The sequence below is a fragment of the Berghia stephanieae genome, chromosome 9 (assembly GCF_034508935.2).
Source record: "Berghia stephanieae isolate SIO BIC M18660-M18661 chromosome 9, UCSD_Bste_1.3, whole genome shotgun sequence".
In the NCBI taxonomy this organism is placed as follows: Eukaryota; Metazoa; Mollusca; class Gastropoda; order Nudibranchia; family Aeolidiidae; genus Berghia; species Berghia stephanieae.
Genome location: NC_088368.1, coordinates 25,619,162 through 25,644,833, shown reverse-complemented (window position 1 = coordinate 25,644,833; position 25,672 = coordinate 25,619,162). Strand labels below are relative to the sequence as shown.

Below are 25,672 nucleotides of genomic sequence, written 5' to 3'. Positions count from 1 at the left end.
CACTCTGGTGTATGACATATGGGATAAGGGAAGTAACTCAAGGCATATCTAATGTGTATGCTGTAAGTTGTAAGTGGCGTCCTTGATGTTTTTTGTTTGTTTTGCTTTATCTTTATTTTTAATCTAAATCCTCTCACGTTTTAACTAAATCATAGGTGTATTGACTGAAAGAATTGTCTCAGTCGCTTGAAATTCAATTTAACCAAATGTACCATCTATTTATTGAACAGATTCTGGGAGGGGAGGTGTACCACTACCATACCAAGCTTGTTTGCAAGGCTCCTAGAGAAGGGGGACAACTTCTGTGGCATCAAGATTATGGGTATGGGAACACATATATTTCTCACCATGTCATAAAGTAACAAGAGGAAGAAAAAGCAGAGGAAGGCAAATTTTGACATAATATATGAAGGGATATTGCTTTTTTTAGGGTGTACCTTGAAAACATACCAAAATGACTCAGACGTTAGCCACAAGGCAACACAGAAGAGAATGCAATGCCGTTTATGTTTCTTCCTTAACTCACTCAATCCTAGAGATTTTTGCTACTTTTCAAAATTGGAAAAAATGTATTAAAAATGAGCCTGTACATAGTTTTATTCAACTACCATTAACATGTGAAAACTAAAAACATTAGCTTTGATACTACGCCTATAATTTGTCTCAGAAAAATGTAATAAATAGGCATGGGGTAAAAGTAGCCCTGGGTTTATTACGGATATTGTCGGTGTTAGGGTTGAGTGAGTTAAAGTAAACACAAGATGTCGACAGTGGGGGTTTCAATTCCGAGTTCTCCAGATATAAATATAAGAGCAATGCCTACTCCAATCGACCATTTCGGCCTTTATGATCCAATCCCCAATGACTATAACGGTGTAAATTCATATAATAATATATCAACTTTACTTATCAAAACTACGTAGTTTAGTAACAGTCGATCTCTCTTTTCCTCAGCTATTGGTACAAGAATGGATGTTTGTTTCCTGACATAGCAAGTGCCTTTATTCCCATTGATAAATGTGTCAAGGAAAGCGGCTGTCTTCAGGTATTATCATAGATGTATAAATTACAAGATGACCAACCAACGTTTTTTTCTTCTTTTATTGTGGTCTATAATTGAAGATCATAACTTCCTTTTTTAAGTCAAAGTGGTCAAAGTTAAAGGCACAATTCATTGAAATATTTCTTTCTCTTTCTTGTAATGGATACGCTCTAATCTGTACGATATACTGTTTGGCCAAAAGACGCGTAGTAAAAAGGTTAAACAATTCCATGCACATATTCTGTTTTGATATTTATTTATTTATATCTTTTGGTTTAACCCTCTCCTTACAAACCATGGGGAAATCGTCACATTCGTTACGATGAAATCAACAATTTTCACATTCTAGTTTCTTCTTTATATCAGTAAATTCAAAGAAAAGTTTTTGTTATAGCTATAAAAACTTGTTTTTTTTTGGTTTGTTTTATGGCGCTTGCAACACATTAAGGTCATATCAGCTCCAGTAAAAAGGAAGAAAATGGAGTAGTAAAAAGTTCTAGAATTACAATTAAAGCATTCAAGAATAAGGCAGACAAAGGAGAATTGGTTCAAATAGGGAACAGCTGTAGATTCCAAGAGCACACTATCAATGTACTTAGTTTAAGATCACCTAAAAGTCTCATCCAGAGACAAGCACAGGTCCCCACTAACAGGAATGCACTCAAATGTTTACAAATATATAGTACACAAACAAAACATAATACAGTGCACAACAGAGAGATGATTTACAAGGAAAAAAATATCATCTCCCAAAACTAACTATACATTTGACTGTTTCCCTCCCAGCCAGGTCCAGGACAAAACCAAGTTATCTCATTCCACGACAAGGACAGAATGCATGTTGGAAAATAGACATAGGGGGATAGAAGACACAGTATGTACCTCCCTGCCTACTATGGGAGGTCAGGACCCCACCCAGCTATAAAAACTTGACACTGTGTTGTAGAGCTCATTTTGCTGAACAATATTATGTATAGAGTTGCTTTTCTGTTTGAGTAAGAAAAATCTATTTTGTGTTGGGTTGGCCTGATGGTGCAGGGAAAATTCTGGAAATGGCTGACTGGTAAGGAGGGAGTTAACTAATTATTCCTTATGATCTACACGATTGGTGCTGGTACATAACTGAACGCCAATCGAAGACTTATTTATCCTTGCTACAGTGGAGAATATTTTGTGTTGATTTGAGACAGTTTCCCCAATAAAACCATAACTACTTATTTAGGTTATCAGAAAAAAAAAGAAGAAATTTCTACGATTGTTGATTATTCCGGGTTTTTCAGTTTAAATGGCGAAGAAATGGTATCCATCTGGAACAATTAATTTGGCATGATTAAGTTCAAATGTTCCTTTAGTTCGAGGGATAAAAAGGAATATCTTTATAAAGAGAAAAAAAAAAAACATAACAAAGAACAGCTTGCAATAACTGGGAATTAAATCGCAACGTTTGTTATGATGCCCACAAGGCAGTCCACTTATTATGTCTTTGTTCACAACAATACATGAAAAAAATTGAAGAAAAAAAATGATTTCTTTTTCACAGCCAAAACTCACTTAGCACCAAAGAAGGCATACCGCATGAGTTAGGAAATGCTCAAAGATATAAAAATAAAAGTATTTGAACCGAAGGAGAAAACCATAATTCGGCGAATTTAGATACTAGGGGAGCTAACCGTAACTTTGTGGTCTGAAGGCTCGAATAAAATGAGTTGTCTCCCATGATTAAAAAAAAATTAATATAAATATAGTATGTACAAGTTGTAGCTCGTCTTAATACCATTTCAATGAAATTTTCATAGTTCCACTCACACTCACAGACATTGCTACATAGTCTCCGTAAAAAAAAAAAGAGATATACTGATGATTAGAGAAAAAAAAGCAAACTGTTAAAAATCAGGCAATAATAAACAAAAACACTGTCAGATCAGTGGAATTTGTTTATTCTTTGTTTGTTTCGTTTTAAAGGGTTTTACATCACTTGCGACACATTTATGTCAGGAAATAGGAAGAAAATGGGATAACAAAAATTTCCACATTTACAATTAAAAGCACACGAGGAAATGTAAGATAAATGGGAATGGTTCAAATAGGGAAGAGATATAGATTTGAGAATGGTCAAATAGGGAAAATATATAGATTTCAAGAACACAATTATTATTATCAATCAAATGTTTTTAGTTTGAGATCACCTAATGTATCATCCATACATAACACAGGATCCCACTCAGAGGAATACTCAAATGCTTCCAAATCAGTATATATTCAAAACAAAAAAATATATCCCTACATAAAAGAGAGGTGATTTACAAGGAAAAAATATATCACTTCTCAAAACTATAACTTTACATTTGACGCTTTCCTGGCCAGGGCCAGGACAAAACCTAGTACTAATCTCATTCTAAGATAAAAACAGAAAGCAAGTTGGAAAACGTATGTAGGGGATAGAAGGCACAGCGGGTGACCTTCATGCCCACTATAGGAGTAGGACAAAGACTCCACCCACTGAGCGGAATACACACTGTAAATTATTAGTATTAGATAAAAGGCGAAAAGTTATGATTTAAAGTAAATGTTGTCCCGCCGTCAAATGATTCATATATCAATATTCTGAGCCTAGCAATACCTTATTTCTCTATTTCCTGACCCTCTCAGATTTTGGAAAAGTCTCATCTGTGTGGGCGCATTGACCATGCCATGAAAGCTGGACAGACTGGGGCAGATGTTGAAAGGGTGGAAGAGCTCAAGAAAGTCTGTCCTCACAAGTATGTTGAGATGGAAGCAGGTAATTGAAAAAAAAACCCCCAAAAAACCCTTTAAAACTTGACCATTTAGATTAGCAATTTCCACTAACCATGCTCAAAGTAAAAAAAAAAAAGAAAAAAAATTACAAGGGGGCCCTCGTCAACAGCAAGACTTAACGTGTAGGAAGAGACATGACACCTGTTAGGCGATATTACAGTTTCTTTCCGACACAGACTAGGCGATATTACTACAGTTTCTTTCCAACAGAGACAATTCTGTTAACTGCCAGATGCTCATTTTACACCTGATACAGTGAAAGAATGAGAGGAAAGAGCTTTTTGAGTGAGTTGTACTCACTCAACTATGCGCCACTAGAGTAAGAGAGTCTATCTCTGGACTTTCCAGTCCGAAGGCAAGTGTGATCATAACACTAGACCTCATAGCCGCACAAATACAAATACAAGAAAGTTGTAGAAGTAGATCCAAAATTTAAGGAGAAAAATTAAAATACCCCTTTTTCCGCTATCTTGAAAATCCCGGAATAACGACACTCCTGGACAATGACAAAATTTTCCAGTCCCAGGCGATGTCGTTATCCAGTGGTTGCACTGTATTGAAACTTTTTTAACAAAAGTTTTATTGGACCCCTAGCTTTGGAAAAGCCTATCTTTTCTTAGTTAAAATGTGATTATTGACTGATTGATGTTTTTAAACTGTCAAATGAAAATAAAATAAAATTACATGTTGAGACTGCGTTTAAATAAAATAGCAGCACTGCACATTGGTACAATTTCGAATACTGATAGGTCAAAATTTGTCGCCTTCGTCTTTCCAGCAAAAGGCACAAAGAATCACAATCGCGAATAGATTGCATTCTGTGCGAGACCAACAAATTTAAAACATATCTCCTCCATCTTATGTGCTCCATGAAAACAAGAATAAAACAGAATGCACATCTGCCAACAATAATATTATACGCCATGTCAAACGATGCATGATTTGGGTGTTTGCAACGAGCAAAATTTCGGTCAGTTTTACCACCAAAAAAAAGTTATTAAAAATTCTGCTCATAATAAAAAAAAACCCACTGAGGTGAGCAAATTAGAAGAAAATGGATCTAACATTATATTTAGAATTACATGCAAGTCCCGGGTTTGAGTTTAATTGTTGGTGGCAAGAAGTTGAGTATATTGAAAAGGCCTTTTACTTACATTTTCTCAACATACTTAGGTGTAAAATGAATACCAGGCCCGCAACAGCTTTGTTACCTTCGAAAAAATGTTATCAGCATCTTACAGGTATTATTGTTATATCTCATCTTACATGTTAAGTTACTGTTGGATTGGAACACTTTTTAAAGCGCTTTGAGCACATTAAGTACATCCTGCACTGTATAAAAACTCGATTTTTCCATATTGCCAAGGTGATGCCCTATTCTTCCATGCCAACCTCCTACATACAAGCAGTGCTAATCTCAGTGACAACAAAAGATGGGCTCTGATCCCGGCTTACAACATGAGATCCAACAATCCAGTCTACGAGCATCACCATCCACAGTATACCCCGTTAGAAAAGGTAAGCAACAGATGGAGATACTGTATTATCACCATCCACAGTTTTTTTTTGTTTGTTTGTTGCTTTAGGTCTCTTCCAACACAATTGAGGTTATATGAGAGACCGCTGAAACAAAAAAACAAGCAATCTAACAAAAATAGTACAAATGTCAATCAAAATCATAACCTAAAGATATAAGCTAAATTATAAATAACCAAGAACAAACAGGCAGAGGATTTACAGGAAAAAAAATATCCCCTGTCAAAAATACAATCACAAACCAAAGAAGCAGGATAGGCTAGTAAAGAGAAGAAGAAACGACATCACTATCGGATCGTACACCCATGCGAACATCATAGGTATATGATTCAAGGGTGATGCTCCCATCCAACCACCCGCACCATCCACAGTATACCCCGTTAGAAAAGGTAAGCAACAGATGGAGATACTGTATTATCACCATCCACAGTATACCCCGTTAGAAAAGGTAAGCAACAGATGGAGATACTGTATTATCACCATCCACAGTATACCCCGTTAGAAAAGGTAAGCAACAGATGGAGATACTGTATTATCACCATCCACAGTATACCCCGTTAGAAAAGGTAAGCAACAGATGGAGATACTGTATTGTCATCATCCACAGTATACCCCGTTAGAAAAGGTAAGCAACAGATGGAGATACTGTATTATCACCATCCACAGTATACCCCGTTAGAAAAGGTAAGCAACAGATGGAGATACTGTATTCATCATCATCATCGCCTTTTTCACCCTGGTCAGGGTATAGGCCACAAGACAAACAGTTTCCACCCTTCTCTATCCTGAGCTAACTTTTTTATCTCGTTCCATATCTTATCACTTCTCTGTATATCAGCTTTTTTAATTCTTCTCCGTGTTCCTCGTAGCCTTCCCCTTGATCTTTTCCCCTGAGGGTTCCAGTCCAATACTTTCTTTGTTATAGTGGAGTCATTCTTTCAGATACTGTATTACTATGTACAAATTAATTCCATCAGCTGAGTATCTTGCTAAATATAGGAGGTTTGAAAAAAGGTATCATTGATAGTAATACTATTAGAATAGTAGTAAAAACAGTAGTACCAGCAGCAGTAGTGGTAGTAGTGTAATAGTTGTTGCTATTTCTGTTATTGTTATTGTAGCGGAAGTATAAGAGTTTACCGTCACTTTCAATGTTTTTATGTCATTTCTCATTGTACTTATGTAAACTTGATGGATCAGCAAGCCTTCAACTCAACGAAATCAAAGAAAGAGTAATATTGGAGAACAACCCCCCGCCACCCCCCCAAAAAAACAAAAAAACAAAAAAAAACAGAAACACAACGAAATCTTCAAACTTTAACCTTGGACAGCCAAACAAAAAGGCTTATTGTAATAATTTCCAAATAAATCACTGTTCTAGTTATAAAGATAAATAGAAAACTTTGACATCGTCATCGACTTCCTTTATCTTCTCAGGTACCTGATTCAAGCATTTTGTCATGTGACAACTTTGATGACCTCAGTGGAAAAGAGTTCAATGTCCCCTCTGAAGACAAAACAGTCACAGTCAGGACACAATAATCTAATCTCTATTCCTATCAATTGAGATATGCTATTTTCTTTGAACAATTGGAATTTGAATGAGGCCAATTGCCTTAATCTTGTATTTTGTTACATTGAATTAGATTCCTAAAGGAAATTTAAATTTGAAGTAATCTAAAATATGAAAATTCTAAATATTGCTTTTTAAGAAACTTTGTTTTTGTTTTGTTTTGTTTTTAAGGGTTTCACGGCACTTGCAAAACATTTAGGTCATATCAGCGCCAGTAAAAGGGAAGAAAACTGGATAGTGAAAAGATTCCAGATGTACAATTAAAAGGACTTGAGGAAAAAAGTAAGATAAAGGGGAACAGTTCAAATAGTGAACAGATGTAGATTCCAAGAGCACACTATCAATGTACTTAGTTTGAGATCACCTAAATGTCTCACACAGTCACCAGCACAAGATTCCACGAAGAGGAATACACTTAAATGCTTACATTGTACATTAAAAAATAACACATATATAACAATACATAACAGAGAGATGATTTACAAGGAAAAAAAAAATGCTATCTCCCAAAAAAATAACTATGCATTTGACTGTTTCCCTCCCAGCCAAGCGCTACAGCCAGGGCCAGGGCAAATCCAAGTAATCTCATTCCAAGACAAAGACAGAAAGCAAATTGGAAAAAGATATAAGGGGATAGAAGACACAGTAAAAGCCACCCTGCCCACTATGGGAGGCCAGGAACCCCACCCAGTAAGAAACTTTTCTCATTCTTCTCCATAAGACATATTATATATATATAAAGTATTTACTTTCAGCTTTGACTAATACAGACCAAGCCGGTAATGGGGACGCCACTTAATTGGGACAGCAACTTTATTGAGATGATTCCTTGGGAACTGATTTTTTCTATATTAAAAGTAATACCTTTTCCAATTCCCAGCCACTTAATTGGGACGAAATTTGACAATGGCCGTCCTCATAAAAGAGCTTGTTTCTTGTCTCCAATTTAAAACGATCGTTCATAAAAAGCAAATTAGTCTAAGGGGAGGTCAATCGGATGTATGGTTGTACCATTCATCACAGAGGTGTGAACAATAGACTTTACCTATATCCTCTGTTATTGTCTATCATGACAGCCAATCAGTGTGAGGTCAAAACGTGTGTCATAGTCATCAAAGAGATGTGAATAATAGAATTTACTTGTATTCCTTGGCAGTGTCATTGAAACCCATTGTTATGCACATGGCCATGGGTCAACTGACCAATGAAGTGATGGGTAATGAGTGATAGCTTTGTTTGTTCAAGGCTGTCACCCCCAAATGGTTTGTTCATCGAGACGATTGGGTAGACAGTGCATTCTTAATCCATTCTTACTTATGCAACTGTTATGAGTGGCATATTCATTAATTGTTTGGTGTAGTTAGATTTGTCTCTCATCATTAGATCAAATTAGCACTCAAGTGACCGCTGAATAAACCCAAATTAGACGTCAAACAAGTCTCCCTGATTACTATGTCGACTGCAATAAATCAGAAAAATTGCCCAATTTCATGTCCGTTGCTTAATTGTGATGATTTGTAGGGAACCAAGCAGTCCCAATAAACCGGCTTGGACTGTAATATAAACGAAAAGAAAAAGTCTATTAAAAGAAATTTCATAGGCTAGACGAAATAACATAAACTAAAAAAACCCCAACAAAACTTGACACCTCTTTGCAAATTACCAAATTGGTCAAGAAACAAAAATTAATCCAATTTAGCCAATGTAAAACATATCGGGGCCTTGAATAATAATAATAAAAAGAAATAATTGAGGGAATGGTAAAGGAAGAAAAGGCAGAAGAGACGGTCATATTAGGTCATGTATAATTGGACAAGTTAGATGCGACAGAATAGAGTGATGTTTAGGTGCGGCTATGTGGTCTAGTGGTATGACACTTGCTTTCGGATTGGAAGGTCCTGGGTTCGAGCCTCGCTCGGCGCATAGTTTGAGTCCTTGGAGAAGACTCTTTACTCACAGTCTCTCAACGTACTCAGGTGTAAAATGAGTACCTGGCCATTAACAACGTTGTCTCTGTCCGAAAAACAAATTGTAATATCGCCTAACAGGCGTCATGTCCCGTCCTAAATGTTAAATGTTGCTGTTGGCAAGGTATCCCTTGTAAAGCGCTTTGAGCATGTTTAGTGGATATTGCACTATATAATAAAGCTCAATTTTTTAAATTTTAAAGGTTATCCTGGTTAGGTGGTTACATCCAGAAAGGATACGCAATGAGACAGATAGGTTTACAAGGGAATTTTGACTCCAAAAAGCTTATGCCTCAACTAATTATCTAGATCTAGATACCTCAAAGGGTAGGGGAACCGAGCAAATCCCATAGCTCAACTCAAATAACTTTTTGTAAATTTAAATGTTGCAATTATATTCTTATCAATTTCATAATATTTTCACATTTTTTAAAAATAATTTTACAGTCACACAAGTTGGCAATTCTGTATAATAAAATTAATCAACAATGTGAAATTGAATGTAAGCTTCAATTTAATATACGAAAACAGATAAAATGGTCGTTTTGCGTTTCCCCTTTATCAACAAAACAGGATGAATGAAATACTACAGATGAATGAGATAATGTGGTAGTGGCATTATCAACATTTGTCTGTAGTGTTTCATTCATCCTGTTTTGGTGATAAATGGGAAACCCGAAACATCCATTTTATCTTTTTTCGTATATTAAATTGAAGCTTACATTCAATTTCACATTGTTATTTATTTCTTCGAGCTGCTTCGAGCAGCAACATTTACATTATAATTATAATAAAATTATGGAAACACAAAATGTTAATTCGTATGCTATGTTCCTTCTTTATTCATTTTGTTCATGGCCTTCCTCACACAGGCTGCAATGTGTCTTCTTTTCCTGTTCATTCTTTCATTCTTTTCATTCCTCCTTTGCGTGACGACTTCTGGTGCATCGGGAGCACAAATACCCGAGGACATTTTGTAGTAGACTAGAGTGGAATCCAATTCCAGGACAGCCATGGTAATTCTGTAACAAATAAATGAAGATCAATAAGAGCCATTTAAGGCCATGTTAGTTAATATAAGGGCATGGTGTGCAGCTTTGTGGTCTTGTGGCATGACACTTGCCTTCAGATCAGAATATTTGAGACAAATTATAGCTGTAGTATCAAAGCTAATGTTTTATAATTTTTGCATGCTAATGGTAGTTGAATAAAACTAATCTATGTACATGCTCATTTTTAATACATTTTTTTTCCAATTTTGAAAAGTAGAAAAAAATCTCTAGGATTGAGTGAACTAATGCCTTGTGCCTGGGTGTTTGTGGATTGTAGAAATTGAATTTATAATCAAAAATATGAAATCTTCCTTAAATTTGTATTATTTATTAAGAAGAATTATGATAACAAAAGCTCAGATTTCTGGTCATGTTAACCTCAAAATCATTTTTCATCATCGGGTGCCTCTCAAAATAATAGTTGTTTGATCGTATGGGTCAAATTTGTTTTTGAATAGTTATGGTGTTGTGCTCTAACCCTGGAACTGAAAATCGTACCAAATATTATTATTAAATAAAGAAAGAAAAAAAAACACACCAGAGGTCTCCTATTCATATGAAAAATCATAATATATTACCATAGACCAAATACTTGTACTGACAGTCAAAACTTGGAAATAGTATAGTGTTTTATAAATTTAATTAAAAAACAACAACTTCAAAATCAAAGGTACACGATGAAAGCTAAACACTATCGATACGCTGTTATTTGAAGACTGGAAACAAATGTTTTATTATATTCTGAAGAACGCAAACAAATTACGTTTTTATCTTTTTAAGGTTTTCCGGCGCTTGCAACACATTGAGGTCATATCAGCGCCAGTAAAAAGGAAGAAAATGGGATAGTAATTACAATTAAAGCACCCAAGAAAATGTAAGACAAAGGAGAATTGGTGCAAATAGGAAACAGCAGATGTAGATTCCAAGAGCACACTATCAAAGTACTTAGTTTGAGATCACCTAAAAGTCTCATCCAGACACAAGCACAGGTCCCCATTAAGGGGAATACACTCAAATGTATGCAAATCATATATAATATTATGTAAATAAAACATAATACAGTGCATAACAGAGAGATGATTTATAGGGGAAAAAAAATCATCTCCCGAAACTAACTATTCGTTTGACTGTTCCCCTCCCAGCTAGGGTATCCGGCCAGGGCCAAGACAAAACCAAGTAATCTCATTTCAAGACAAAGACAGACAGCATGTTGGAAAACAGATATAGGGGGATAGAAGACACAGCTAGTGCCTCCCTGCCCACTATGGGAGGACAGGAACCCATGCCAACCCAAATGGATTAGAATTTGCTCATTTAATATGTGGTCTTTATTAAGCACAATATCTCTTATTGACAAAACAAATAACTTCACATCTATTGGACTGGTAGGGTTAAAAAAAAAAATCTGGTGTGTTTGAAACAGTGCTAGACAAAAGCAGAAAGAAAAATACAAGAAAAAAAAAATCTCCAAAACAGGCAGGCTGATATTTTGGCACTAATTACACACTTTTTCACATCTTTAGCTTACAGAAGTTTCTGTTCCCCTAATTTGTCACTAGGGTTTTAAAAAATGAAGAAGGACAAGACAGAATAAAATGCAGAACTGAGCATATATATATTTTTCCTTCTTAAAGAATTGATATGTCAACAAAATATATAAAAGTTAGGTGTACATACTCGGTGACAGGCTGCATATCGATGGTGATGTGTTTAAAAAATGTGTGAATATCTTCCATGGTGAGTTGTTCTTCAGACAGGAGAGGGAGCACGGCTTGCGGCTTGGTGTGCCGACTCGTCCGACCAGAGATGAAGGGACGATCTAACTCTTCACTAAAACATAATTGAGTGGTCCACCAGTTTTGAACTAATAAATTTAAAAAAATTAATCAATTATTTTACAAAATGATAAGATATAAAACATAATAATAAATCGTCTTCAAAAAACAAATCCAGAACAAGTAATAAAAAATAGAAAAAAAATAAATAGCCAAGGCAAAAAAGAAAGCTAAGAAAATTAAGATCATTCAAATAAAAGGCTATCTGCTCATGACAATTGATACTCCACTTGACTGTATTTTCTTTTCTTAATTTTATATTTTTATGCACAAAACCATCCTCCTACCGAACAATCATCTTTAGTATCTTCTTCATAATCAATTTTATCGACAAAAGGGAAAACCAAAACGTCCTAATCATTAATTTGTCTTAAGTAAATTAAATTGAAACTTCTCTTCAACTTTTCCATTGATCATAAATTTATAAGCATGACAAAAAACGACTAAAATGATATTATTAGTCAAAAAGTGGGTTAGTATGTAGTAGAAATTGCACATCAACTGAGGTACCGGAACTGTGATCGATCCTGGGTGAAGTCAAGATTTTTTTATGACCCTTCTGTCCACCCAGTAGTTATTGAGTAGCTGGGTCTGTTAGATCTGGTGAAAAGTACACTTTGCAATAGGCTAATGCTCTATCCAAATGGTAGCAATCAATTGCTATTGTCAATTTATTGCTTCAGAAATTGGGATAAACTCTGGCTCCATGGACCTAATGGCTCTAAAGGACTGAATTTTCAAATGAAGAAATTGCAGAAATGCCCAAGACTTAATTGAGGATAAGTCTTGAATATTAATTTTTCTTCAAGTAGATAAATAGATCCCGAGAAAACATCTGAAAAATCTGGTCAGTCATCTATATCGACAAGCTTAATCATCAAATGCTGGATAAGATACAATATGTGACCCACTACCACACAAAGGTATTACATCATGTCAGTTTATTTGCTGAAAATTGAATTTTTAGTAAAAAAATATAAGAATTGTGTTAAGTTAATTGATTTATCAAAAGACTTTAGTAGTCTTAACGTGCAGAAAGCTTATGTTTAACTCACTCAATCCTAGAGATTTTTGCTATATTTCAAAATTGGAAAAAATGTATTAAAAATGAGCATGTACATAGATAGTTTTATTCAACTACCATTAACATGTAAAAACTAAAAACATTAGCTTTGATACTACGCCTATAATTTGTCAAAGAAATATGTAATAAATAGGCATGGTGTAAAAGAAACCCGGGTAAACTACGGATTTAGTCGGTGTTAGGGTCGATTGAGTTAATATATCTGATCATTTTAATTGTAATTCCACTTTTTGACATCTGGTCCACCCCGACTTAATATTGAATTGAGTCATACGGACAAAATCATTGTGATAGATGTCACAACTCTAATTCACCCTCCATTCATTAACCTATTGAATCTTAGCACAAAAGTTGAATCTATCATTTACCCTCCAGTCATACACTTATTGAGGCCTATAACAGAAGTCACAACTCTAATTTACCCTCCAGTGATACACTTATAAAGTCTTAGCAAAAAAAGTCGTATCTCTCATTTATCCTCCAGATAATCTTATTAAATCTGAGCACATACAGCATGTCTCTTATTCGCCCTCCATTTACTCACTTATCAAGTCTCAACACAGAAGTCACATCTCGTCTTAACACAGAAGTCACATCTCGCATCAACCCTCCATTCATTCACTTATTGAGGCTCAGCACAGAAGTTAATATCTCTTATTTACCCTTCAGCCATTCACTAATCGAGGCTTAGAATAGAAGTCACATTTCTCATTCACCCTCCAGCATTCACTTATCAAGTCTCAGCACAAAATTTGCATCTCCCATTCACCCTCCAGCATTCATGTATTGAGGCTCAGGACAGATGTGACCCACCGAGTCAATCTGCAATTGTCTTAGCTTATCTTCTTAAACTTAACTAGGATAATATATCCTTTCAATGCCTAATACATGACATGACATTGAAACGATCTTAATAAATAACATTTGCTTTTGATTTTGACAAATATATCTTAATGATTAAAATTCTTGGTCAATTGACTTTTTAAATATGTCATTAGAACTAGCATTATCTTGAATAAAATAGATAACAAAATTCCAGATTAAAATAAAAATAAAGACATAATAATAAGGAAATTTAAATTTATTCAATATGAAGTTTAAGAAACAAAATATACTCTCCTCAATAGAAGCATTTATTTTAGCATAATTTTCATTGGCTGAACTTAAAATTCAATTTTAATTATTAGATTCACTCGACAAAATATCGTTTTAGGCAAAGGGTCAATATGTCTGTCTCTCTCTATTCTGATGTCCTCCTTTCCATTCTACCTATTTGTTTTGTTTTTTTATTCTGTATCATTGTTTCTATACATAGGAAAAATTAACACAGTTGGTAGTTTTGGTTGACCAATGGTGTGATGCGTACAGTGTCTCATCTTGTCACAAAAGTCAATCAATAATAAGGATGGTCAGTGGCTGGATGGATGCCAGTGACTGGAAAATTCTGGTCCTGATCTTGTGTCATTGAGTAAAACACTTGACAAACATTACCCCACTGGATGTAGGTGTGAATGAATACCTGACTATAAGCAGTGATGGATATTATAAGAGTGTTAGTACAAAAAGGACACCTAACAGGTGACTTGTACTGTGTAAAATGAAAATCTGGTTCCATGTTGGCTACTGAGAGAATAAATGAAACAATGTGAATCACATTGGGCATGGTAAATCAGTGAAAATAGCCATATAAATGGTCATATTCATTTTTTAAAAAAAAGAAATTTTGAACAATGATAATGATTTATTCCACGCTCAATAACAAATCTCATTGAATCAGGTACAATCAACAACGAGGTTAGATGGTGGTCTGCCAGTTATCAGAATTTCATAAAACTTAGTTCAAATTCAACAGCTAGGCAAATCGAGAAGGTGGTTCAAATTTTCTACGGGACAAAAAGTCAAAGGGAAATAACCCAGGGATGACCTTTGCTAAAATGAAAAAAAAATCCTGAAAATTTTTCTCTTAAAGTGTGGCTTTGTGGTAGGACGCGCTCACTTTCGGATCGGAAGGTCCTCCCGCTCTGCACATAGTTGAGTCATTGGAAAAGGCTCTTTACTCACATTCTCTCACCGTACTGAAGTGTAAAATGAGTACCTGGCCGTTTACAGCGTTGTCTTTGTTGGAAAAAAAAAAAAGTAATATTGCAAAACAGGGGTCACGACCCATCCTAAAATGTTAATTGCTGGTGTTGGCCAGGTACCCTCTGTAAAGCGCCTTGAGCTCGTTTAGTGGATATTGGACTATATAAAAGCTCAATTAAATAAAAAAAACTTGCGCTTTGTCTCGTTCTATCATGATAAGTGTTGCTGTTGGTCAGGAACCCTTTGTAAGGTGCTTTGAGCATGTTTAGTGGCTATTGCGCTATATAAAAAGCTCAAAATATTAAGTGGAAAACTTTCTTTTCGTCAAATGCTATCAACCTTAAATCATAGTATAACCCAATTAACTTTTTTATTTAGAAATCATATACATCCTCTTGCTGCCTTACCCTCTGTTAAATCTTGGTACACGACAAATGCGCGCTCTGCTGCCTCTTGCCAGCATGGATACTGAAGTAAGAAATCTTGCAACTGTCAAAAACACAAAATCAAACAATAAAACAAGATATATCAAAGGAATAAGAAATTATCTGTCAAAAAATGTTGATTTATCATATTATGCCAAATTTATACAATAAATTTTTATTCTCAGGAATATTTCAATTTTTACATATTTTTTTTTTGACTATCCTCTTGAATTAATTAGGCAAGTCATCTTTAAATATCATCTCCTATGCATTTCATAAAGGAATTGATAATCCATCAAACAAAATATCAGATGTCTACAGGAATCACCATTATTATCTAAAAAAAAAAAAAAAAACAAACTAGAGGTTAACAATCTTGCCAAAGGAAAAAGAACAAGGAGCATGAAGTGGGGCTCGAACTGATGACCTTCCAAATCATAGTGTGATGCCTTAACCATTTGGCTACCCTTACCCCCGTTCCCTCCTCAGAATCAGCTATCTATTTAAAAAATCCACCTGAAATGACTGTGAGATAATGATGATGTTGATAATGGTGCTAATAATAATGATGAGGTGGTGATGATGATTATTTATATAACTGAACATACCAATGCATGCTTCTTTAAACTTTTATCTGATGATGATGAGTATGTTGGGTTTTTATCTGTCATGTTCTTTCTTCTTCCTGCAATGAAAAAAAAAGTGTAATGTTTTGCACACATTAAAATTTCAATCTATCCAAAAAAAAAAAAATAATAATAAAAACTGGGAACAATTTTGGAAGCATAAAGATGGTAAGAAACCCCCAAAAATTTCTCCCTACTAAAACTCAAAATTGCAGGATTTTTTTTCGGTTTGTTTTTAAGGGTTTTACAGCCCTAGCAATACATTTAGATAATTTCGGCGCCAGTAAATAGGCGGTAAATTAGACAATTTAAAAAATTCTAAAATTCCACTTAAAGCACCCAAGAAAAATAGGAAAAAGTGGGAATTGGTTCAAATAGGAAAAAAAAAATTGATTCCAAGAGCGTACCATCAGTGTTCTTAGTTTGAGATCAACTGAAAGTCTCATCCAGACACCAGCACAGGATCCCAATGCTTACAAGATATTGTTCAAAACAATAAAAATAACTAACAGTAGTAAATAAATAATAGAGAGATGATAATACAAGAAAAAAATATCTCTCACACAACATTTGACTGTGTCCCTCTCAGCCAAGGACTCTGGCAAGAAGGGCCAGGGAAACCAAGTAATCTCATTCCAAGACAAAGACAGAAAGCAACTAAAAAAAAAAAATCCCCAAAAAAACAGATATAGTGGGATAGAGAAAACAGCAAGTAACATCTTGCCCACCAAGGGAAGTCAAAAGATCACATCCAGAATTGCAAGAAATGATACAATACACAATTTCAAGTCATAAATTTATTTTAACTTGCTGTAGCTCAATATTATTTCAAAAGCTTAAGCAGAAATTTGAAAATAAATGTTTATTAGAATATTTAACAATGATTATTCTTTGACTCACAACCATTGACCGGCTGTTATGTGATAACTCAATTCTGACTGACTTTAGCACTTTTGAAAAGGAAATGTTGTATGTTCATATACATTTAATGATTTTGAACTTGTCTTCAAAATTTATTTTGTTTTGAAAGATAAATAGATTTAATTCATGTCAAACACCCTTTATAAAAGAGTATTTTGGTATCAAATTGATTACAATTTTATTATTGACACTTCCATTAAAGTAAACACATTCATAAAAAATAAAGAGCAAAAGAAAGTTTCATATTGAAATAAAATTTTCCCAGTTGGTCTGTTCAAGAAAATAAATTTAAACAGACAACGCAAACGACATCAACTGACCATTGCTAGACTGAAAAGTGGTGAATCTGATTGATGAAATCAGGGTTAACCTACGATCAAACTCATCACCACTACTCCCTCAAGTAACTGCTTATTTCACCAATTACTCTGTGACTGTGCAGCAGTCCTCCATACACAGCTAAAGAAATCCTTTAGAGATCCACTTTTATGGTGGGGTCAAAGGGTAGTGAAATAATTGACAGTAAAAATAGAGTCCGCCTTCATTTTGTTTTTCAAATTACAATTTCACAGACACATACACCTTTCAAAATACACGCTGCGATCATTTCATTATTTGGTATTTTTCCATGTTTCTAAGATTTTTTTTTGTAAATTCTATTATATTGTTTTTAGTTTCTATCACTCATTCCATAAATGACAGAGGAAAAGAAAGAGTGAAGGCGTGTGTCTGTTTTTGATGATTGAATTGATAATTTGTTGTGGTGTCCTTCTGTCAGTCTGTTGTTTTTTTGTTTTTATGTACTTAGGGAGTTTTATGAAGTGGTGGTGGTGGTTGTAGTTGTAGTAGTAGTGATGATAATAATGTGGTGGTGGTTGTAGTAGTAGAAGTGGCAGTAATGATGATGTGGTGATGGTGGGTTTAGTAGAAGTGGTAGTGATGAAGATGTGGTGGTCATAGTAGTAGTGGTAGCAGTAGTGATGATGTGGTGGTGTTGTAGCAGTAGTTGTAATGATGATGAGGAGGTGGTAGTAGTTGTAGTCGATGTGGTCATGATGATGATGATTTGGTTGTGGTTGTAGTAGAAGTTATGATGATGATGTGGTAGTGGTGGTTGTTACTGCAGTGGTAGTGATGATGATGTGGTGGTTGTAGTAGTAGTAGTAGTAGTAGTACTGATGATGAGGTGGTGATGGTGCTTGTAGTAGTGGTGGCATGATGACAATGTGGTGGTGGTGGTTATAGTTGTGGAAAAGGCTATTCGGACCCGAGTCTGAATTTCTTCCTGTGGCAATTCAGATTCGAGTCTAAACTAAATAGAACTCCATGGCTACCCAGGGTCGAGTCTGAATAGTCTCAGATGGCTCTTCGATTCGGAATACTGCAATGCAATGCTCCCGAATCGAATGATGAACTTATCATTAGTGTCCGTTTGCAGATATAGAAACCGTATTGGTCCTCCTAAACACACACACACTCAGTCATTAAAAACAGAATAATCACAAACACAAACACCCCCCCCCCCCCCCCCCCACCCCCCCATTCCCAACAACCATTTCCACAACACAAGAGCCGGCGACTTTTTCCCTTTGATCTTGTATCACCATGTTCTCCCCTGCGTCCAGCGCCTCGGTGGTTTGTGGGTTACCCCCCAATCCCATTAGCAGTTGATAATTTATTTATCTCCGTATTCAACCAGTGCTTATTTTATTAATAGGCACCTAGTCCAGTATTATCTAATAATAATTAGTATTAGACAGTACTCTGCCCCTACCCCAGTGGCGGGGCTCTATTGCATGGTTTGCTGCCAAGAATCGCCTCTAAAACAGCATATTTTTTTTAATTAAAAAAGAATAAAGGTACTGCCTTTTGTCAAAGCCCGACCCATTTTAAATAAAACGCTCAATGCCTAGTCATATTATTCTCCTTTCCCGCACTTTTTCGCAGCGCAAATGGCAAAATATATAATGTAGATATATGTCATGCATGGATCTTTTGCAATATGCTCATAGTAAATCAAATAAATCTTCCAATCATTACACAAAGACACTCCGTTTTCTATGCGAGGGCAAATTGATTGTTAACGCTAACAATAGCGACTACAATTGTAATCTCCCAAAGACCACGAATATTTAGATCTATGTTTTGTTTTTGTTTTTTAAGGCGCTTGCAACACATTTAGAGGTCATATCAGCGCCAGTAAAAAGGGAGAAATTAGATAGTAAAAAGTTCTAGAATTACAAATAAAAAGTACCCAAGAAAAAGTAAGACACAGGGGAATAAAAGATCACCGCTTTTAAAGGAAGTAATCTTCGGGAGTTCTAAAACGTGACTTGCTCGCTCACTTGCCCTCCTACCAACTGACAACTGAGAATCAAGAATGAGCAGCTTCCCCCCACCCTGAACGCTTCACCCAGCTTCCACTTCCGACATTTCCTGTGATTGCGCAGGCGTGTTGTGGCTGGAGTCCGAATTGCCACTTTGAAGTTGTAGTGCTAGTGGTGATGATGTGGTAGCGGTTGTAGTAGTAGTGGTAGTGATGATGTGGTGGTGGTGCTGATGGTTGTAGTAGTAGTGGTAGTGATGATAATGTGGTGGTTGTAGTTGTAGTAATAGTGACAATGATGATGTGGTGTAAAAAGAATTATTTTTGCTTGAGATAGGCTTTTGACTTGGGCAATAAAATAACGCTACTATAGGCTATAGGGTGGTTTTTCTGTGACGAAAACTGATCCTACTACCAGTGAGTAGGGAGTTTAATAGAAATTCTAAATGTACCTCACACACTTGAAACCAATGTCATATGAAAGAGCTGGCAACACAGATTACAAAACAGTTTGAATTTTGTTTCTATCTTGATTAGAAATGTAGTTACGGCAGTTCAAAGTCTGAAATTTCAGACCGATTTTTACCCCAAAATTACCATTGCAAACTTGTGACCGAAAACGCGTGATGTTAATAAAAAATGGTTAAAACAGTCAATATGGAGTTCTTATCATATATTGTATACCAAAATGTTCGTCTTATCGAGGACAATGCATTTACATTAATAAAGAGGAAGATAAACATTTCAAATTAACACATTATTACATAATATGACGCAAATGTTACATAATCAAAAACTCGGCTAGACGTAAGAAAGAATTTGCTCTATCACTTTTGGATTTATCCCCAATATCTCACTGAAACAATTGCAAATAATTACCCTCTTTTAATTAATACATAGAGAATAAAAAAAGGTTTGAGAGTATTTAAATGAAAAGATATAAACATGTTGTGTATCTATGGCAATTTAATTGCATATAAATCAAATAAAATGGTAGATTGAAAAAGTTCAAATAAATTGATACAGATTCCCTATTATAATTAGAAGGAAAGTTCTGGCTTTTAATACTTTAAAAAATTCTGCTGAACCACTTTGGGTTTATTGCTATTACATCATTTGAACTGACAATTAATATAATTTTATCCCCCCCCCCCCCCCTTCTCTCTCAATGTATGGGGGTGTCAAAACTGACAGAACTTCTTACCATAATAATTATTAAGGCTAAGGCCTTTAAAATATGGATACACATGATAAACATATCTAAACATATGGGAAAGAAACTTGATGACTTGATGGCAGAGTAAAATAAAATTAAATTAAAGCAATTGGTATTTTTAAAATATCGATATTATTAATATCGAATTTCACAAAGAGAAGAAATATACAAACTTTTAAAACAAAAACTTTAAAATGCCTATAAATAAAGTTGGAAAGTATGTATTCAAAATAAAAACATAGGAAATAATAGTACTGAAAATATTATGGACTAAATTTAACATAATACATAACTAAATTTAAAATATCGATATGGATATCGATATCGCCCGGCAGCCATGATGAGAAGATAATGTAAACAAGGCATTTCGGCGCAGAGTTAAAAGGTGTCTGCGCATCGATATAGAGCCCTGAAATTTGGCATGAATAAAGTTTAGATGTTATTCTAAAAACAAGCGTTTAAATTTTAAAAACACACGCGGTAAATAAAAAAATAAATGCATTTGAAAATTGCCAAATTTTAACTTCATATAACTTCTGGAAATATTAATGGGATTTTTCTTTAATTGGCACCATTTAAAAGGAAATTGAAAGACGAAAATAATGATACCAAAATATCTGCGATATTCCTCTTTATAACGAAGTTATGCATCTTTAATTGAACCCCCTAAAACGCGAACGGCAATTTCCAGTCACAACTTTCCTATGGGCGAGTTGGGTCAAAATTTGACTGCCACTGCTGCTGCTCACTAAACTGCCTACAGTGAGATTCAAATTCAAGAGATGACAACCAGGGTCTCTGAAACTGAAAGAGCAGTTGTGCAGTAAAAAGATAGGTTTCTCGAATCGGATTCTTGGGAGGCTTTCCGAAAGCTCCTCGTGCTAAGGGAAATAACCCAAATATTCCCTGAACTAATCCTATCTACTACGAACAAATTTACATTTTATTTTAAAAAACGTTCTTGGGGTATCCATGGTAACAAAAAAAAATCACTTAAATAACCTCTTTCGACACGTTTTGTCAGCCTTGTTTTAAAAAATAATAATTCTTTTCCCACTTTTTGTTGGGTTTTTTACCCAGGTGAACTGTGTATGGGCTTCTCGGTTTTTACACCTCCTCACACGACACCTCCTTCGACTGAATTTAGGATGTAATGGTCCGTGTTTCGGTTAGTTTCTTTGATTCAAGTTTTCTACTTTCAATGGAGGAAATTTTAGTGAGCCTGAGCTACTTCCTTTCATTTTCCTTTTTTTTTTTTTTTTTTTTTTTTTTTTTTTTGAAATACAAAATATTATGGTCCAATAAATGTAATGCAATTATTATATTGTTTAATTCACCTCTTTTCTCGATTTTTGACTGATATCATAGAACATTCTTTTACATCAATAAGCCTCTTTTAAGTTAAATACTCTTGAGCTGCCCATAAAACCACTCTTCAACCACACCAATGAAATACGAATCGGGAAATACTTGAAAAGATTGAACCTATTTTAATCTTAGCTTCGCGGATTTCTTCCGTTGGAAAAGCCAAGTATCAAAATAGATTGTAAACAATGTCTATGACAACAGGGTACGTAAAGTACTATATTTAGACTTATACCAGTGGTTAACATTGCTGGGTGGTTGTGCAACTGTCGGTCTGATTTAAAAATTTAAGCTGCAGTGAAATACGCTCATTTCGTTAACCAAAAACGCCAAGACCAGTGAATTACTTATTTTGTTAATAGTCAGCCGGCTGATCTCTTCCTCTCAAATCTAAAGTAAAGCTGCTGAATTGTTACACCTCAAATAACGGCACATTTGGATTTAAGTGGATTTTTCAATTATTCAATAACAAGCTGAGTCGAGACGTAGAGTCTGACTTGTGTGTGTATGATAATATGGCTATAGCAGCCCAAAGTCTTTCTCATCTTCACATCGGTTTAATATTTCACGAGGACGACACATCCAGCGACGATGGTGACACTGATACATACCTTAGTCATAATGCGCCTCTTCCCGAGGAGTTAAATCTAGGACTGATCTTTCCAAATTCACCGTGTTTTGATCTATCAAGAACGCCTCTGTGTCGAGACAATGACGAAAATTCTTATTCCAGAAATGAGACAGGTATTGAACATCAAATCGAGTGCAAATCAGTATCCAAACTTGATATTTCACATGAGACAAATAAATCAGACGAATCGACTAATATTGACATTATGACGAAAGAGACTGTAAATGACGAATCTTCTATAATTGAAGTAATAATGGAAATCACCAAAGTGAGCACATCTCTTGAGAATTATACCTGTGTGAGAAACAATAACAATGATAATGATACCACTGTTGTAAAAGATAATATGGATGATCAGGGGGAATCTGTGACAATTTCTTCTAATTCTATAAACGTTTCTTTTGGCAAACAAACGAGGCGCGTCAGTAAAAGAGAACGACAGGCAAGGCGGGACAGGGACAGAGAAAAATTAAGAATTATCGATCCTTCAGAAATTGGATTTACTTTCGTTTGCACCAGAAGTCTACTGATAATCACCGATGAAACGAGTATCCACGATACGAACAGCGAAGAAATGGAAACCGTTTCATGCTCAGCACCTGACTCAACCACAGCAGTCTCTGATATAGTGTCAGATGATGCTTCCACTTTCATCGCGGATGATAAACAAGAACTTCAGTCAGAATCAAATAAGTCAGATGCACTACAACTTCAGGATGACGAGTCGTTCTTTGCTGAAATAGGTATTGATATAAACGACAGTGGGTCATTTGAATGGAATGATTATTTGGATTGGGATGGTCTGACATTCAGTCCACCAAAATTGAAATGTGATTCTTCTTCTACAAAATTAAAATCTAATAACACCAAAGACGATAAGAAAGCAAAGAATAATACGAGTGTAGCAATCATTAACACTTCTTTCGAACTCAATAATAGTACGCCCAATTACAGAATGTCGACAAATGAACAAACCCGCCTTTTTAATTTGGAGTGTACTTCCTCTCAACGTATGTATCTCCGAAAAGATAAACATCGTAAAAAAGAGAAATTACACAAAGCTGTGAAAACTCCCCATTGCACAGACCTAAACATGATCACCAATCCAGGAGGAAAAAGAATCTACATGCATCATCGCGTCCTTCAAAAGGCAAACATCGACATCGATTTTAGATTTTTTGGTCGAAAGTATAATATACCACCTATGCCAAAATCAGGCGTTGACTTAACCGTCGCCAAAGCTATTAGAGTAAAAGCTGTTCCTTCTAGAAAACCACCACCAGCTCAAAATCTTCGCCACGTTCTCCATGAGACCAATGTACCACAAACCTTTGAAAACGATTTGACAAGTTTTCTACTGAGCATTCAAAATCGTGATCTTACTCCAGAGGATTACGAGATGCTTCTCAGATTGGACGACACCGTGAAGGCCAAAACGGTTTCCAAGGATGTGTTAGCCACTCTGAAAGCTGAACCCGTTGGAGAAGACATAGCTGATATTCTAAATTGTGTGATTTGTATGGAGCCATATTTGATCGGACAAACTAGAAAGTTTTTACCTTGTGATCACGATTTTCATTCAGACTGTATTGATTCATGGTTGGCCAACAATAGTCAGAACTGTCCGCTTGACGGATTACCTATTACTGATTCATAGCATCAACAATGTTTGTTTGTTTATTTATTACCACATTATTTTATTCCTTCATTTCTATAACCTCATATACTTTCTAAGACATATTTCTACCCTCTACGACTTGCTCTTTCTTAATTCTACCTTGTCTGTCTCCCAAAGGTTTTACAAGCCTGAATATTTACCTTTCTACTCAACTACTGTACCTTTTCTGGGAATTTTTCATACCGGTTTATGTGAAAGCAATGTAGATATTATAATTACGACTTACAGCAAATGCCTTTTAAGCTTGGGTTTAACCATGTTATTTGTAAATCTGTATATATTCATAATATTAGTATGTGAATACGTAATGAGTTGATATGTCATTAAGTACACAATTGAACTTTCACAGCACATTTTCTGTCCTGAACGAAGAATGTTGTAATTGTACTGTAGGCGTCCATGAATGATATGTGACCCATCTCTTCAGACTGGTATTATGTATGAGTGAAGCTGATGCTAAATTGTGACTTTTAAGTTGAAATGAAGAATAATTACATGCCATTTTGTGTTTAAGCATTTTATGGTTTTATGAAACTTACATAATTAGGTCAGCCGAGTAAAACCATAAATTGAACCTTAGTTTCATTTTATTTTATTTTTGACCAGATCTTCAAATTTCAGCACCAACATCATTCCAAAATAATACGGTTTTGAGAATGTGTTTCACACAATCTTTGACAGAGCATCATTATTATTAGTAAAGTTTTTGTTGACACTTTGAAAGTGATCTTAATAAGTCAGAATTCGTGATAGCAAAGAAGGCTTTTTTGACACAGATCTAACATAATATAATATTATACTCATACTCATAATAAATAAATGGACTAATTTATGCGGCAACTTATTACAGCTGTTAAGCTTTAGTAGTACTGTTATACAATTCTCGGTCATTAGTATTTCAAATTCATTTTTGTTTTATGACTTAAACGATTGTGATTGATTTGGACGTTTTAAAGATTGCATTTGGACATGATGACTATGCATGTGTAAGAAAATTTCAATTTGCGTTTGTGTAAATGGTGAAATATTTGTGAAAGCTGTTAATGGTATGGAGTAAAATACACATCTTACAAAATATGGTTCATAGGAAATACTAAGCTGCTCAAAGCGTAAACGTAATGTGCACAAATTAATATAACTTGAAAAGTTTCGGGCTCAAAACCCTAAAGGTAAACACTTCACACACGTTAATCCAGCAAGATGTGAGGAAAATATCACCGTTTATCGTTCTTACTCGGCTGAGGATTGTTTTTTTGAGTCTGAATTGTAATTATTATTTATTTGTTTTTTTTTTTGTTGTTGGTAAATTCTGTAAAACCAATGGATCATGACGCATTATCAGATAGAGACACTTTCAGATTTCAATAACAGGTTCTATAATATAGAATCAAATTTAAGAATGATCCATTAACCCTTATAAAGATATGAATGACAATTGTATGGAAATGTTGAATACAGTTTTTGGATTATCAATAATAAATTGTTTCTTCAAAGAAGAGCTGAATCTATGAATCTAA

General features: G+C 35.0%; 3 protein-coding genes across 7 annotated transcripts in view; 2 read left to right on the top strand and 1 right to left on the bottom strand.

The window, feature by feature from the left end:
* Positions 1 to 6,916, top strand: part of LOC144979931 (L-proline trans-4-hydroxylase-like) — a 12,053-nt gene extending 5,137 nt beyond the window's left edge. The window contains exons 5-9 of the mRNA XM_078927224.1: positions 231 to 322; positions 955 to 1,045; positions 3,692 to 3,821; positions 5,205 to 5,356; positions 6,812 to 6,916. Of these exons, the coding sequence (XP_078783350.1) occupies positions 231 to 322; positions 955 to 1,045; positions 3,692 to 3,821; positions 5,205 to 5,356; positions 6,812 to 6,916 (570 nt within the window). The remainder of the gene's footprint in view (positions 1 to 230; positions 323 to 954; positions 1,046 to 3,691; positions 3,822 to 5,204; positions 5,357 to 6,811) is intronic.
* Positions 2,962 to 22,569, bottom strand: LOC144979932 (tRNA-splicing endonuclease subunit Sen15-like). 5 transcript variants are annotated; one of them, XM_078927228.1, is made up of 5 exons: positions 22,458 to 22,569; positions 16,001 to 16,077; positions 15,375 to 15,456; positions 11,644 to 11,830; positions 2,962 to 9,936 (listed from the first exon to the last, which is right to left on the bottom strand). In XM_078927228.1, the coding sequence occupies exons 2-5, from the start codon at positions 16,061 to 16,063 to the stop codon at positions 9,741 to 9,743; spliced, it is 528 nt and encodes a 175-aa protein (XP_078783354.1). In that variant the 5' UTR covers positions 16,064 to 16,077; positions 22,458 to 22,569; the 3' UTR covers positions 2,962 to 9,740. The 5 variants fall into 5 exon arrangements, with proteins under 5 accessions (XP_078783354.1, XP_078783352.1, XP_078783351.1 ...); XM_078927226.1 differs by lacking the exon at positions 22,458 to 22,569 and adding an exon at positions 21,819 to 21,961; XM_078927225.1 differs by lacking the exon at positions 22,458 to 22,569 and adding an exon at positions 21,558 to 21,691.
* On the top strand, positions 22,077 to 25,672 carry LOC144979930 (uncharacterized). The gene has a single exon (XM_078927223.1). The coding sequence runs from the start codon at positions 22,362 to 22,364 to the stop codon at positions 24,132 to 24,134; it is 1,773 nt and encodes a 590-aa protein (XP_078783349.1). The 5' UTR covers positions 22,077 to 22,361; the 3' UTR covers positions 24,135 to 25,672.